Source organism: Charadrius vociferus, unplaced genomic scaffold, assembly GCF_000708025.1.
Source record: "Charadrius vociferus isolate BGI_N301 unplaced genomic scaffold, ASM70802v2 scaffold67, whole genome shotgun sequence".
Lineage (NCBI taxonomy): Eukaryota > Metazoa > Chordata > Aves > Charadriiformes > Charadriidae > Charadrius > Charadrius vociferus.
The window spans coordinates 3,124,491-3,141,741 of record NW_009649485.1 but is presented as its reverse complement, the minus strand read 5'-3'; the positions used below and the strand labels follow the sequence as shown (position 1 = coordinate 3,141,741).

General features: G+C 35.9%; 1 protein-coding gene across 1 annotated transcript in view; it reads left to right on the top strand.

The window, feature by feature from the left end:
• Positions 1-3,812: 3,812 nt before the first annotated feature.
• ATG7 (autophagy related 7) overlaps positions 3,813-17,251 on the top strand; it is a 104,683-nt gene continuing 91,244 nt past the window's right edge. Inside the window, exons 1-11 of the mRNA XM_009889937.1 lie at positions 3,813-4,018; positions 4,247-4,301; positions 6,071-6,188; positions 7,650-7,727; positions 8,301-8,417; positions 9,301-9,450; positions 11,651-11,739; positions 12,842-12,963; positions 14,028-14,118; positions 15,575-15,719; positions 16,351-16,509. Coding sequence (XP_009888239.1) covers positions 3,841-4,018; positions 4,247-4,301; positions 6,071-6,188; positions 7,650-7,727; positions 8,301-8,417; positions 9,301-9,450; positions 11,651-11,739; positions 12,842-12,963; positions 14,028-14,118; positions 15,575-15,719; positions 16,351-16,509 — 1,302 coding nt within the window. The 5' untranslated portion in view covers positions 3,813-3,840. The remainder of the gene's footprint in view (positions 4,019-4,246; positions 4,302-6,070; positions 6,189-7,649; positions 7,728-8,300; positions 8,418-9,300; positions 9,451-11,650; positions 11,740-12,841; positions 12,964-14,027; positions 14,119-15,574; positions 15,720-16,350; positions 16,510-17,251) is intronic.

The window sequence follows — 17,251 nt, the reverse complement described above, 5'->3', positions numbered from 1 at the left end:
TACGGCGCGAGAGGCGCCGCCGGCCCCCGCGGCGGGGCTGTGTGCCGAGAGCAGCGCCTGCCGCCCGCGGAGCGGGGAGTTGGCGGAGCAGGCTGGCCCCAGGTGCCAAAGGCCGCCGTTTTGTGTGAGTGAGTTAGAAATAGGGAAGGCGGGGAAGAAAATGGGTGTGATAATGGACATCAGGTGAGCGTAACGTCCTTCAGCCAAGAACCAGCTTTTCTGAAAGTGCCCCTTATGTAGTGGTAGGAAATAGTAATTTCCTTTGTAACCTAGATACAGGGGAGGTCTTCACAATACTCGACTCTGGACCGCAGAATAAAAAGTTTTGTAAAAAAGCTGTAGAGTTTAGGGGGTTACGTGAATTTGGTTTAAAACCTGTAACTTCATGATAGTTTTAAATGGTGTTACACTGCTAGTTATACTTTTACAACAGATTTACGTCTGTCAGGGGGAAGACAAATATTATTTAATGTCCCAGTGTGTTTTTCCCTTAATATATTCCTCCATCGAATCAGTTTTAAATGCCAGCATATTTAAGAACAAGTGCTGGAACTTAGACTAGTGATAGTGCATCTATACTTTGGGTTATCCTTACTGATTACACTTGTTAAATTTCCTACCGGTCACAGAATTCAGAAATGTCTAAAGCATATTAGTATGTCTTTTCAGTTCAAGCACACTTTTCAACCGGGCCCTTTGGAAACTCAGAGTTTGTTCCACATTTAAAGTTGTGGATGTACAAAGTGTATACATTTCATCTTTTATTTCAGTATTCGAAAATTTGTTGCACAAATTCAGCTCGGCTTACTGATCTTGCATTAAGAAAGCATGTAAGTAAATATTTATTTCAAAGTATATTAAAGAATATTTTCAAAAGCCGCAATATTGCATATGCTTGTCTGTTTGCACGTACATAGCATAGTGAACCCCCCTGTTTTTATTCCTTCAGTTTTGCAATTACTCTTTAGGTACAGTAATAATGAAAATAAGTAGGGTGTGAAATTCATTCCCAGTGGGTGCTTTTAGGTGGTTATTTGCAGTGTATGTTACTCGGGTACCACTAGGGACTGTCACTTGGCTTCTTGGTCATTTGAAATGGCTGACAGTACATTTTAGTGTTGAATATGTCATGTACTTACTAGGGGGGGGAACCAAATTAAAACTTGACCTGTAGTAAACTTTTAGTTACAGTAGAGCTTGTCTGGCAAGGAAAGTAACACCTTTATGTTGCTTTTGGGGTTTTTTTTTAAGTGCTAAATAATACCTTCCCTAGACTCTGGAAAAAGGGGGATGTGGGATTTAGTGGATTAATATTGACTACGCAGCTATTGAACCTTTGAATAAAAGGGGTTTTTTTATGGAAGCCTTGGCATCAAGTTCCATGTAATCTGACTCATTGCTAACATCTATATGACAAACCATTGTTTGCCTGTTTTATGATAAGCTTTCTGTGACATTTCGTTGCAAACAAAAAATAATCTGTAAGGCTTAAGACCTATGTAGTAGTAGAATTAAATGTTTGCTAATTTACATTACTACTTCTACTTCTTACACACAGAAAAATGTAGTTTATAAAAATGGTCAGAAAATTCCATGCAATTAGTTCTGCTGTTTATAGTTCTAGTACTTGCAAAGTTTCAAGAAACTGATTTTTTTTTTCATGTTAATAAAAAGAGATTTGAGAGGTTTTTCAAGTAAGATATCAAAGTTCATACTACCACAAATTCCAGCTGCTGTAAAAAATAAGAAAAATAAGAAAAAAGGGGAGGGGAAAGGACAACAAAATGGCGTATTTGCAATATGCCAGTTAAAGCAAGACATCGTGACAGAACTCAAGCATTTAGCTTTCACCATAGAAAGTATGGAAAAACCTCAAACCTATACCCCAAAACCCACATTCCACAATTTACCAGCAGGTAAGGAAAACATTTACTGTAGAAGGAGATAAACAAAACATAGAAGGCATAGCTGGATTCCGCTGAAGACTTTAAGGAAATGTTGTGTAAGGAAAAGCGTAATTTTTTCTTTCTGTCAGAGAAGAGCTGGCTATTTGGCAGTTATTAAGAAACCAAACCCACCACTCGTTCCCTTCCCTGTGTTCCAAAAAGCACGTAAACCCTGTTTCTGTTGCATCAGTGACTTCACAGGACAATAACCTTGGAACTGTTCAATTCAAGCCAAGGTACGCTACAGCAAAACTGTAGTGCGTCTCTAGATTGGTGTCAGGTAATACAGCTATGCTGGGACCCTTGTTTTGCCTTTTCTGTATGTAAAATCCTACCATTGATCCATGTGTAAATGTAGGAGGGGTATTGTGGAGGGTCAGTAACATGAGGCAATCACATGAGGTTATGTTGCACAAACTAAAAAATTTAGTCTTTAAAAGTTAGTTGAAGAAATAATTTCAAGATTGTTTGAGTTCAGATGGTTGATTTGATAAGCATTGCAAACAAAACCTAAATTGGTAGCTGTCGATCTCTCTTCTGGACTTAAAAAACAGCAGTTACTAGCTTGGTAGATGTATGGTGTTGTGATAAATAGATATGAGCATATGTTCATATCTTTGTGAGGAGTTTTAAAACTCATATTTTAAAATCTTATTTTTATATATAAAAAATCCTTTTCTTGCAATATTTATGCTTATCTTAGCTAGATAATCAAAGACAGAATGGAATGCCTAATAGGAGGACCTTCCCTATTTTTGAATACTCTGTCATGGACTGTGTCTCTGAAACTTGCATCTTAATGTGTGTAGGTATGGACATGAAGAGGAATACTAACAGTAAATGAAGGAGATTCATGAGGGCAACATTTTTATTTGATGAGTTTTCAAGAAAATAAGCAGATTGAGCTGATTCCTCTCACAGTGAAGTGAATGCTGCTGCTAACATGAGCAAGGGGAGTGTTATGCCTAGTTGAAGTAGAGGTTTGTGATAGCCTAGTTTAGATGTTCTACTCCTCGTTCTGGGCTAGAGTCTAGAATTCTGAAATTTGTAAGCGTTGTGAATTGAAGACTATGTGTTTATAGGAGTACCTTTCAGCCAATATGGAGTAGTGACTTGGGTTGTTAAAAAAAAAAAAAGTTCTTCCCATATGCAAAGACCTTTAGAAGGGAAGAGCTGTAAGAAAATAATCTAGACTTGTACATCACATTGGCATTCTAATGGCTAGTGCAAGTATTAAGGAAGTTCTGCGTTTTTGTTTCCAGCTTTGCCCTTCACTGGCTGCAAGACTTTTCTTGGCTTTAGTTTCCCTTTCCTAGCTTTATTTGTTAATTTATGAATGCTTTATGAGTGTTCAACTCTCACCACAAGCTGAGAGTGAAGGCCTAGCTAAATAAAAGGTTAGTTTGAATTTTAAATGCATTCAGAACTTAAATAGTACTAGTAGGCTTTTAGATGGATATCTAGGTAACGGAATGCAGATACAAGGTTTAGCATTTTGTTATTTTTATCTGTGGCAGCACAATACAAGATATAACTCACAAGTACATAGTTCAGATGTAGTATCCTAAGTAATAGGAGAAATCACGGAATGTCTGTCAGGAAATCAGATCCTTCTGGGTAGCTTGGCCAAACAGAACATACACTTGCCTTGCATAATTTTACATACAAGAAATTGGAAGGACTTTGCTTGGACTGAAAGGACCTCGGATCAATGATTTTAAAAATTGGAGTTACTTAGCCATTCAGAGGAGTAAGGCTTTCTATACTTTAACCCAACAAAATGTATTTAAAAAAAGCTTTGGGTAGTCATGAGTAATATGGTCAGCTGAGTATTACTTACCAGGCATATCTTCTTTTACAGAATTCTGTTTAACAGCGATTGTTAACTAAAATCATGGCAACTGCCAGTAGTGAGGTGCACCATCCTGTAGATCCTGGAATCTCAAAGCTGCAGTTTGCTCCCTTCAGTAGTGCCTTGGATGCAGGATTCTGGCATGAACTAACCCAGAAGAAACTCAATGAGTACCGATTGGATGAGACCCCAAAAGTTATCAAAGGGTATTACTACAATGGTAGGTAGAAACTGAACATCTTCCTTAGTGGTTTGGGTTTCTCCTGTCATTCCTCTAAGTATTTGTGTAACATGTTTTAGGTATTTTGCTGAAACGTTAGAAAACACGGCTGGGTGAGCTGTGAATGCTGGTGTGTCTGTGCGTAATTTATAACTTACATTAAAAAAAATAGAGAAATTAATCTATGTATTTCAGTTTAAAAGAAGCATGTTGCTGCTTTTTGTCCAGGTGATCCTTTGGGTTTGCCAGCTCGCTTGACACTGGAGTTCAGTGCCTTTGATATGTAAGTATGTGCTGTGGCTTACCTTAATTCATATGTGAAGACACTTTCCCTGCATAATAGTAATGCTTTGATATATAATACTCCTTGGACAAATTCCACATGAAAATAAATACGCATTTTCATGAAATTTGTAACAGTAGAGGGACTGCTTTGGCTCACAAATATTAACTCCCTGTGTCTCAAGTAGTATATTCATCTGAAGTGCCAAGTTTAAAACACACTGTTAAGTGTCAAATTCACTTACTGTTTGTATATAGGTTTATATAAAATACCTTTCTTTTTTTCCATTTCTTCTGCTCTTCTGCATAAGGGAGGATATTTCAGTCTTCTGACTCCTGGTCACAGTTTTCATTAGATCTTTATTTTCTAAGGATTCATCACTAGAATTAGGATCTCAAAATAGTTTTTACAATCCTTATTTGTTACATTGTAATATCTTTCAAAGTATTTAACCTTTATGACTGGAATTTTTTATTTTTGCCTTTACCCCTAAAGTGAATGGTAAACTAAAGCTGCTCAGTGTACACAGCAAAAATCAGACGAGAGGGGGGAAGTAAGTTTTCCACATGGTTTTCATTTCCAGCAAGTGCCTGAGTTAGTATAACTAACATAGGAACAGATGTCTTCGTAGTTATTGTCTTATTTGTTTTAAATTGGTGGATTATAAAGTTGTAAATCACAGAAGTGACATTTTCTGCCTTGCTTGGCCAGGATGTTAGGAGCCTAGTGCAGCTTTGTGCGTTTTGAGATAATTTCGTAGGATGTATTATTCCATTAATTCTTTTGTAAGAACTTATAGGTACAATACTGAAAGCATATGCAGCAAAGTGCAATTGGAAGAAAGCTGTGATATTGGGAATGGCGATTTCAGATTAGGAGAATATGAATGGTACCGTGGTATTTGATCTCTCAAATGTTATGACAAAATTATGAAAGATCCATTTATGCAGTGTTTAATTATTCCTTCTACTGTAGTACTTCTGTACTTCTGTTTTTATGCTTTAGGTAGTCAGTTTAGATGATCATGAAGAGTTCCCTTTTAGCTTTAAAAATTTTTGGAACCTACATCATGTGTATTTATTATGTAACTTAAACATTTGCTGTATTTGAGTTCTAGCAGCGGTCAGAAACATGTCGATTTGAGAGAACGATGTTAAAGGAGTCAATGAAATCAATCAGATCTATAAATGAAGGGAATAGTGTAGATTTTTACCTAATTTACATTCAAAAAGGGGGAAAAATACATACTGATGTTTACAAAGAGCAGTCTCTCCAGCTGATGATGTTAGAAACTGTAAAAGCCACTCAATCTTTTGTCTGGTTTAGGCTTCCTTTGGGATGTCTTTTAAACATAAAATTTAAACTGAGTAACTCTTTAAGTGAATGAGATATTGACATCTAAAGTTCAGCCTTAACTTTTTCTTAGTGAAAATCACATTTGTCGTGAATAGTTTATATTTGAACAGAATTTTGAAATCTTCAATCTATGATGTAATGCTACCTTGCTAGAGATAATACAGATACTTTATGTATTTTTGAAATAATAATATAGATGTACATTTGTGCAGGTTCTTATACCAATCCATGTTCAATAAAGCATTATGATCATAAAACCATTTTCATTACAACTGTCATTAACTTTTATTACTCTGCCTCATCATTTGACAGTTTCAGGGCAACCTTACACCATGGGATAGTTACTGCTACTGCTGCTGATCGTACTAAAGATGTTAGTATCCAGTTCCCAGAGGTTTCTTTCTTTTATTCAGGAATGCTTCAATACCAGCACGTTGCTGTCCTGCTTTCGGAACATTGTATAATACCAACACTTTTGAGACTTTCAAGTCCTGTGATAAGAAATCACTTCTGGAAAAAGAAGCAAATGAGGTAAGAATAAAAATCAAATCAACTGGTAGAGAGAAAGGGTTTCAAAATAACCAGTGAAGTGCTTCATAGTCTCTGCCCCAAATATTGGACATACTGTCCAAACTCACCCATATTTAAATAAATTGCCTCAGGATTTAACTTACTCTGGAAGGAATCGAATAGAATATTTCAGTTGGAAAGGATCTACAACAATCATCTGTTCCAACTGCCTGACCACTTCAGGGCTGACCAAAAGTTAAAGCTTGTTAAGGGCGTTGTACAAATGCATCTTAAACACTGACAGGTTTGATCTTTGTTTTTTACTGTTCTTTGCAAGAGAGTAGAAAGTAGCTAATTATACTTGGAGGACTTAATTCAGTGTTCTACTAGGCCATGTTTTCAGCTTAACAGTGCTATTGGAGCTGCCAGTGACTTGAGTTCTGTTGACAACATTTGTAAAATTGTCTTGATACCCAGAAACCAGCAAATGCCTGGTTTAAACTTTAGATTACAATACATCTGTGTGACAAAGTGATGGGTAAGCTTCAGAATAGCCGGAAGACTGAGATAAAGCAAGAAAAAGATGACTGTCAAAGGAAAGGGGGCTAGTCTGCTTGCACCGTGACTAATTAAATTAAATGTTCTGGCTTGGGGAGAAGTGAAAATCAAACTGAGGCAACCTTTTTTCTTTTTGAGATACTTCACTTTGACCTGTCCTTGATTCCTTTAATTAGATTGATTATCTGCCTGCTGGCCTTGAGTAGCAAAGTTTTCATGCATATCTTCACTCAAAGCTATGAATTTTTTGTGTTCCTGTGGCCTAGAGATTCCCTGCCAGTGGTAGGTATGATGCAGTATCTATCTTTAGGGAAACTGTGAATGTCAGAATGCATTATTCACTCTTGGGTTTTGTTTCTGTTTTTTAAGACAAAGATCAAACAGGTCTGCCTCCTATAAGTATTATGGTTTCTTTTCTCACCAGCATGCGGTGTACTGCCTTCTTGCATTCCTCCGTTTTTTTGGTCAAATTTCCTAGTAGCTTATTCACATACCTAGTATCTATAGATCCCATGAATGAAAAAGATGAGAGTGCAATAAAAGGCTATACTAATATCACACTATGTTCCATGTTGTGCTAGTGTTAATAGTTCATATACAAGAGGGTCTGTTGCTGATGAGGGGTTTTTTTGTTTCATTTGATGCCCCATGCCTGATCCATGAGCTAATGTTCCTCTTGTTCCTCAGCTTCCATAATTTTTTGTGTTAGAGAGCGCATGTCTTACCTTTAGAATTCTTTTAGTATAGATAACAGCATGGATGAGATCAGTTAGGAAAAGATCACAGTGGATTACTGGGAGTGTTAATTTCAGTACTTTTAAGGTAGTTGGGGGGGTTAAAGAATTCTGCAGCTGTTCTCGTACTACCTTGGTATTTTGTTTCCCTGCACTTTCTCTTCCTTCTTGTCCCTACAATAAATGACAGATATGGGAATCAATAAAATCTGGAGCTGCTCTTGAAAACCCGATGCTCTTGAACAGGTTCCTGCTGCTGACATTTGCAGTGAGTAACAATAATATGTGTCATACTTAAAGCATCGTAGTGGAAATGATGTAGTAGTTCTTTTTTCAGAGAAATACTGTATTAGCGTTAGCATATTAATATTATCAAGATTGTTCTCAGACATCTGAAAATGCCTGAAAATATTTTTTTTTAAAAAAGACATTCTCATGCACAGATATAAAATATTTTAGGATGTATTCTTTAAAAAATGCTGCTGCCATTTCACATTCTTTTCTACAAATGTATAAGATTATCTGATGGCCTTATAGATATTAGTAAAAGTAAAGCAACAGTTTCATGTTTAACAAATTGGTTGTTTTAATCAATAATGCTCTAGCCAGTGAAAACTGAAGTATTGTACACAAATTGGCTGTTTAAATCTTAAATAAAAACATACACAGAGAAGGGAAGTCTTCTAGTATTTTTTTATTATTTTCTAAAATTATGACACAGTGCCTTGTGAAGTAAAGAGAGCTATGGTTAGTATCATCAACCATCAATTATTATTAGTATTCCAAACCGTAATTTACTTTTGTATGTTTATTATCTAATTTCACAAACATCTTTTTTTAGGATTTAAAAAAGTATCATTTCTATTACTGGTTTTGCTACCCGGCTCTCTGCTTCCCTGATGGAATACATATAATTCAGAAACCAGTGTGTCTTGGTGACAGATTCCCATTAAATCAGGTATTCAAAATACTAAATGTTATGAAGTCTGTAGCACTAAGAAGTTTTGTGGGCTATAAAATGTAATATTTTTGTTAGCACATATTGGATTAATTTGAGAATCTAATTTCTTTTAAAATCTTCACTTTTCTTATTTCCATGTGGGTTTTTTGTTTACCTCTTTTCTCGTTATAGTATAAAATCTCTCAGCTTAACATCACTTCAGCATTTTTCATTTAGATGCAGATGTGGCAAACAATTCTTGAAGAGTCGATTAGGTTCATTTTTATTTACAGCTTATTGAATATATAGCTATGTTTTTGAAACTCATTATTATTTTTAAGAAAACTTTTATTTTTTTAAGAAACCCTGGGAGAGCTAAGTCATTATCAATTTCAAAATTGTTAATAAATGCATGATTGGACAAGAAAAAGAACTGAATGCGGAAGATATTGTTTTTTTAGGAGAGAAGTTAACAATTTTTTGTAGTTTCTTTCATACTGCAATGCAAAAGGACGAAAAAAATCAACTTGTCCACATATGCCTTTTTTCTTTGACAGAAGTTAATGCAAAACCTTGAATGGCTTTTTAATGGCATAATAATCAATGAGGAACACTTTGGGTTTTTGTATGAGATTTTTATTGTCTTTTAGTTTCTACTGGTAGAACAGTTTGCAGCAATGGTAATAATGCCCCTGTTTAAAATTTACATTGACAAATGCTGTTTTAACAACTGATTTTTTTTAATCTCAATTATTGTGGTTGTAATGGGATTTAAAACTTCTGAATATGCTATATTCTAAGATTATTGGGGTGAGCTAGCCTTCCCAGATGCTAAAACACTTTCTGTGGTTCTGTGTAAGATTGTTTAAACTGGTGGTTACAGTTGTCTTTTTGCTTTTAGATAGAAGCGCTTCAGAAAGCATATGATGAACTTTGCCAGAAAGAGGGGATTACAGCCTTGCCTTATTTTTTAATCAAGTATCATGACAATTCTGTCAAGATATCTCTACTGAAAAAGTGGGATAGTTTTTTCCAAGACCAAGAGGGAAAGGTAATGAGAATTTTATGTCTTTTTATAACCTACAAATGTTTAATTTGCAAATGATTTCTAAAGTATCTATAATACTGAGCTGGGCGCAATGGTTGCCCAATGAATAGGCTCAGTAAGTAGCTGAGGACACAAAAATCAATCCAAGCGTCTCTAGCTCTTACGCAAAAGCCCAGTTACATCAGATTAACAGTCAGCTTGAACACAAAGTTCTTCATGGTCTGTCTCCCTCATCGTCAGAACAGAAACAGCATAAGTTTATGAGAGAGCTGGCATAACAATTAAAGTTTTCCAGCCATTTTACCTACAATGCTATAATAATGCAAAACATCTCTCTCTTTTTGTTTGTGTACTAAAAATTGATACTCGTGTATTTTATGTATTTGTTGGTTGTGGTAACAGTAATCAGGGAATACTATATGGGAGTTTTCAGCTTTAAGCTTTCAACTTTCAGCTTGTGTTTTGCCACATATACATGTTATAACATGAGTTAAAAATTGCAGGGCATCTGTGTATGAAAAATGTTCAAGGTAAATTCTGTGTAATTTTGGAAGATAGATGGGTTGTGCACCAGAAGAGGCTGGGATATTTCTTCTTGTAAAATGCAGAGATCATGCTTGTCCTTGAAGCGTAGAGCTAGTGCTGTCCATTGCTTTCAGTTAGGGAAGAATTATAATGATAAGTGAAGCAAATGTCATCACAGCAAGAGTTGACTGGCTTGGTTGGCTTGTATTTATGTACATTGAATGCCATTTTGGATCACGTTGCTAAGCTGCTGAACTTTGCTAGGCCTTTCTGAATGCTTTACTGTCTATTTTTGGTGAACTTCAATTTTTTATTTTTTTTATCTTGAATGTCACTGAAGTATTAGGAAACAGTACTTTTTTAAGTTATGATGAAGAATTAATAAGCCCCAAAAAAGGCATTTTTTTAAGGTCTTGTCACACCTTATAAAAGTAATTTACTTCTGTTTTATAATACTTGATCTTCAGTAATTTTTTTGCTTTTCCAAATCTCTTTTTCTGAAATTAAGACCTAGGTCTGCAGTTCTTCTTTGTAAAATAAGAATGTGAAGGTTGAGATTTTAAATGGTAGTATAACTAGAACAGTGGGTCACAGATAAAAGTATACTTAATTAGATAGGGACATTCTCAATGTGAGAGAAATCTGTAATCAGCTGGAATATATTTCTTCATTAACATTCACTTTGGAGCGCCAAGATTTTATCCCTGTCAGATGAGATTTATTGTATCAATACTGCCTGTAGAGTTTGTATTTCAATGAGCCAAATGCACTCGCTTCCTTGGAAGACAGATATGTTTGTGTTGCTGCTGAGTTAATTTTCTGCTAGTTTATGAAATTGAATCAGCTTACTAAGGGGTCTTATGCCTGCTTGAGTCAGCAGTTGCAAAGTAGCAGCAGTGTATGGCTGTGAGGAGGGATGGGGAACGGGCCCGTTTCTCCTGTCTGCATCCAGTAGATAGGCTCATCTGCATTTCAGACTGTTCTAGGTATGCCTCACTGATGCGGTAGAGTTGAGACCTGTCCCTCTAGGTCTCCATCTATAGGCAAAGAAGCAGGAGGGAAGAGCTCTGTAGATGTGAGAGACATGGGTATCACTAGTGATGGCCAAGTTCAGATTTTCAGCATATCTGAAGGCAGTGGCATCTTTCTAGTCTCAGGATGTGTTTTGGTTCTGCATTGACTGTGAAGTAAACTTCTAGTTTAGATGCCTCAATTATGAGCATCATGTTACATTGCTCGAGTATGAGACGGACTGACCAGACTTTATTTAGATCCCATCTTGAAGGTTGGCTTTGGTTTTTCTTTTGACTTGACATCTCGCTGGCCTGTTGTCTTTCACTTTTTGATCATCCCAAAATCAATACAGAATTTTGTTTTGAGAGCAAGGCTTCGGTTGTTGGCCTTCTCCCATAATGTTGTGTTTCAGGAAGGTGCACATACTGTAGTGAAAATGGAAATGTCCGTAAAGCGGCTACACTGGACAAATCTCAAAGCTGTGGCAAATACTTGACTGAAATCTAGTGTGACCATGTATTAAGCATTTGTAAATAGGTAAAATATGTATGTAGGCCTTCTCTGTCCAGAAGATTTACATTAAAAATGCCAGATAACTTTTACTGTAAACTAAATATTGGTATGGATAGATGACTTCTCATTAAAGCAATTTTTTATTTTGCAGGTGACAGTTGGAGTTTATGATCCATGTAACTTATCCCACTATCCAGGGTGGCCACTGAGAAATTTCCTGATCCTGGCAGCCTATAAATGGTATTCTATTTTATTCTTTCCCACGAAGATTATTTATTGGCTCATTTCAACTTAGGCATTTTTCCCCTCATGGCACTTTACCCATATCACCTACCTGAGATTCAACTTTTAACCTTGACATGACTCACCTTCAGTGATTCTGATTTTGCATGTTATTCTGTTTTTTACTTCTATCAGTCACAAGTTCCTGTTATTCCTAATCCTCATATGCATGTATGTACCTGGAAAAACATGCTTCAGACTCTGCCAATACCCTTTAGCTGTTTCAGATCTTTTTTAAAGTATTCTGTGATTTTTATATAATTAATTAGTGCCAAGTAATAGTAGACCTACATTTTGAAAATCGGATACTTGTAGGTGTTCTTGTAGTGTGCCTTTAGAATTTTTCGTTGGGCAGAAGTTGGGAAGACAGGACATAGTTTCACACTCTGGTATTTGAAAAAAATATCCAAAGTATCATATAAAGTTGGGTTGCTGTAAGAAAAATGTAATCAAGTTGTCTTCTCATAGTTTTGACTTTTAAGTTTCATTGCAAAGCACGTAGCAGGGAGAGGAAATGCTCATTTAGGTATTGCATTTTGTGGGCTGCGAGCTGAGCTGTAGCATAGAATGATGTGTAAGAGCCCAGAGAGCTTTACATATTCTGAGATTCAGAGGTTTTTAGGAACTAAAGTTCTAATTGTTTGATTTGGGGTTTTGAATTATAAGGAGGAAAAAATGATACTATATTGAGAACTAAGAGGATCTTGCTGGTGCCATGGCAAGTACATCATGTCACCTGGTGTGTGCTCTAGTGCTTCCCTGCTTTTTATTCCTCTAAATATGCTGTTTGTCCGGCAGCATTGTATAAGTGACAGAGGACAGGCTGACAGTGTCATTTCTTTAGAGCTGTTCACAACAAACTAGTAATTTTCACATACTATGAATTGGTTTTCTTTATACCTAAACCAGGACAGGTAAGAACAACAGTGTTGCAGTACTAACAGAAAAAGCCTTATTCAGAATATGCAAGTGACTAAAACTGTGTGAAATAATGTTTAAAAGAAGTCCCTTTCCTGTTAAAGAAGTTGCATGTCTCTATTTATCTTTTTTTTAACGGCAGGGGCAGCGTTCTCCAGTCAGTTGAAGTGCTCTGCTTCAGAGACAGGACAATGCAAGGAGTGAGAGACATAACACACAGCATTATCTTTGAAATAAAACTTCCAGAGAGAGCCCTTGGCCCAGGTAATCCATTTAAAAAAAAATTTAAAGATTCTTTCCCTTTTTTTTCCCCCTCCCTCCTTGATCACTGTGAAGGTGGAAAAAATAAATTAATACTCCCAAATCATTGCTTACACTAAGTTATTTCAAATGGATTTTAATTTGATTGAATTTCTGTTAAATGTCTGTAAAGGAAACGGTTCCTTCTTCAAAAAAAAACAAAGACGAGAGCATGTTCTGCTTTAATTTTTTCCTCCTTAAATTGTGTTTCTAATTTAAAAAAAAAAAAATCCTCCTGGTGTCATATGAAACACAAACCCCAGGCAATTAGCAATTAGTCTCTTTTTTTTTTTCTTGTTGAATTTGTACGCAGTCCCTCAGCTAGAAGAAATGCATATGATAGTGAATTTATGTGATGCAAACTTTCTGTATACTTATTTCTAAATTGGTAGAAACCTGCTACAGAGTGGAATTGTTTCTTCAATCCCAAAGTGAGGTAGGCAGATGTATTTTAAAGCAATAAACTCATAATGTATGAACTCAGACTTAATTTCTGTGTACGGAACAGTATCACAAAATTTGCCTCATCCAGGAAGTTCTGAATGTTTTACATATCTTTGTTGTGAATTGTTTAGTTATTGTATAATCAGGATATATAATTCTCTACTGAATTTACAGATGGGGAATAGGGAACATGAAGAGATGATTGAACTTGGCAAAATTTACTGAGTTCTGAATTATGAATGTACTGAGTTCTGAACATAGCAGTCTGTTTGACATTAAAGATCTGGAGGCTTGAGGAGGAGTAATAGCATCTCTATCCTAGGTTTGAAGAAAGCTGAACAGGCAAAAGCAGCACATCGGACACCTGAGAGTAAAGCACTTCTCCAAGAAGCAGTGCTTTCAGTTGATATAAAACAGCAACGTATACTAGGTTGTTAAGATACTGATTATTTACTTACAGGTTTAGAATTTGGTTTTTTCCAACAAAGTTAAATCCAACAAAATTTCTTTTTTCTATCCTGTGGTATTAAGGCTTTCATTCTTTCTTTCCTTCTTCCTTTTATTTTTTTAAATATGTTGAACAGATTGCCCAAAAGCTGTTGGATGGGAGAAAAACCAAAAGGGAGGCATGGGACCAAGGATGGTGAATCTCAGTGAATGCATGGATCCAAAAAGGTTTGTTTATTATCTTTTAAATTCTTGTTTTCTTTACTTGAGCCTAAGCCATAACAAGTTGAAATGTGAAATACAAGGGCTATCTGTCTCTGTCAGGTAAGAATACACAGTAACACATATACTGTATGTACATTAGACAGTCCTATTGGAGCTAAAGGCCTTAATAGAGCAGAGTACACTGCATACAGCAGTGTTTGCAATTTTGACTCTAGCTTAAAATATCAAATGCATTGTATTTGACGCCGAGTAGAATGTAGGTCATAGTGTTACAAGCCTGTGGTTTTCATTGAATTCTATAACCTGAAAGGTGCTAAATAAAATGAAAATAAGCATGGAGAAAAATTCAGCCTTTTGGAATTGTTAAGGTGTGACAGGAGAGAACTCGGGAAACAGAAGCTTGGTAATTTTTATCATTCTGCACATAATGTATGTGCAATGGATTGAAAACAGACTAGTTACACAGCCTCATCTGCTTTCACTGGCTACATGTGTGTTCTTGACTGCAACGTTGTAGGAGTGCGTTGATCTAATGATTTAGGTTAATGTATTTTACCTATCAAGTTAAGCTATTTTTGTCTTGCAATTGTGGCAATTCATAGTATGTTCATAGACATCAGAGAAGGGTCATCTGAGGGCTCTTAATTCTTTCAGTAAATGTAACTTGACCTTCTTTACTTGTATGCATGTTAACTTCCATTAATTCCCACAGAGGCTGTTGATAATATGCCAACCTTGGCAACTGTGATCTTAAATTCTTGTTGCACAAATAATTTACTGGACACTTGAAAATTACATTTATGATGTATAAGGGAATGAAACACAGGAATCTGAGAACTTACATGCATATCTGATTTGAAGACAAGAAAGGCAAAAGAATTTTAAGGAGAGATGTATGAGAGGGAATAGAAGGATAAGCATTACCATTCTGTGTGAAGCAATATACTCCTTTGGAAAGAGGAAGCAGGAGAGTGAATGAGATAGTCATGCTCTGGATGGATTTTTATTTTTTTTCGTCTTCTGACATTTTCCTGTGCCATTTATTACTCTACGAATGATTTGTGATGACCTGACTTAATCACAGTTCTAACACCCTGTGTTCTGATGAATACAAAAATCTGACAATAGGTTGAGCATGGATTTCCTACCTTATTTTCTTTCTAAAACTTCCACAAAGAACTGACTCCATTCCTTAGAAGGCAAGCATAACATTTCATGTTGAGGACAGATGTAACTGGTTGCAGGAAACCAGTTTTTCTGATCTCCTTGCCGTGCACCTTATTATTAGGTGGAAGTATGCTTGGGGAACTTTGTTTTTCATATTACCTGTATGTTGAATTGTTGCATTCTCTCTCTCCTTAAAAAAAAATAGTAGTATTGAACTTCAGTTGAAATAAAAGTGCTTTGTTGGAGAAACAAGAACATTCAGCATTGTGTTGCTATCTATTTCATGGTATAGGTTAGCAGAATCATCAGTGGATCTCAATTTGAAATTGATGTGCTGGCGGTTGGTGCCTACTCTTGATTTGGAAAAAATTGTGTCTGCTAAGTGTCTGCTGTTAGGAGCTGGTACACTGGGTTGTAGTGTTGCAAGGACCTTGATGGTAAGTCCTGAATTAATCTTAAAAATAATATGCTCTTTCTCATAAATTTTAGATGTTTGTGGGTTTTTTTTGAGGAGCTGCCTTGGCATGTAAGAGAAAAGTTGTGTTCCTCTGTATTAATGTACACGTAATACATATTAGTTGATATTATAAATTGCAGAGAAGAGGCAAGATCTGTAGCCAATGGAAATAACTTGAAGTTCTGCTAATACTAGAATAGCAGGGAATAAGAGAAGCTTAGCACAATAGTAATTTGTTTGGAATTTACGTAAAAAAATACTGAACAAGAAATTCTGAAACAAATTATCAAGCTAGTATGATCAAATTCACAGTGAAGCACTTGATGTAAATAACTGTGCTGATATTTACTTTCAGGGATGGTTACCACATCCCACTGAATTCAGTAGGATTTTGAGGGATTACTGCTAAGTGGTTTATTTGGACAGACCAAATTTTCTGTTCTTTTAATTCAGTGCAAGTACAAGGTGGTTGCTGTGAATAGCTTTCAGAAGGTTTTGTAGCTTGGTCTTTCTAGAAAAACTGGAGAGAACTCCTCTTGAGTTTCTGGCATTACTCAAAAGTATATGGCTTAGCCCATTGTACTTATTATTTAAATTACTTTCTTGTTTAGGGTTGGGGAGTCAGGAAGATAACATTTGTGGACAATGCAAAGATCTCCTACTCCAACCCAGTACGACAACCACTGTATGAGTTCGAAGACTGTCTTAGTGGTGGGAAGCCTAAAGCACTTGCAGCAGCAGACAGGCTGCAGAAAATCTTCCCAGGAGTGGTAAGATCAGTATTTAAAATGTGTTAATATGTTCCTTGGAAGAGAATGCTCTTGGAAGAGAGCAACTTTAAATAACTATTCCAAGTTCTAGTAATTAAGCATTATTATGAGGGGGGAAAAATACTACACAGGTGTTACGTTGGTTACTGACAAATCTATAAGCATTTTACTTCAAATACTCCATACCTGTTAAACTTTATTGAGACAATAAATATTTGTAATAATGAAATATAATTAAGGAATATCTGAGTCATCTTGCAGCTCATTGGTGAAGTAAATTCTTTTCCTGTCTAGTATGTCCTAAGGAACGTTCAGTAATGGCTGCTTTTAAGAGTATGTTTTCCCACTCTGCTCTTAAATGTGAGTTTAGACGCATTAGTCATCTATTGTGGTTGCAGAGGGTCTTGAAAGCAGTAATAAATGTATTTTTGATATTTCCTGTTATGTTTTATACCCCAAATTTGCAATCTTATTTAAGCTCATTTTCTACACAAGAGGCAAATACTTAATCTTTAACTGATTGTACTGCTGTGGAATGAAATGACCTAATGTTCTCAAGATTGCTGTAGATGGACATTTTGGTCTAAGAATGATCAGTAGTGTAGTACAAGTAAAAGAAAAACTTTTACTTCTAAAACTGAAAGTTGGTTTTTTCTGTTGGTTTTGTCCAAAATGACGTAACAGCAGCAAATATTGATTAGAAACTTGCTTTGCATAGAAGTGTAATACACAGTATTAAGAT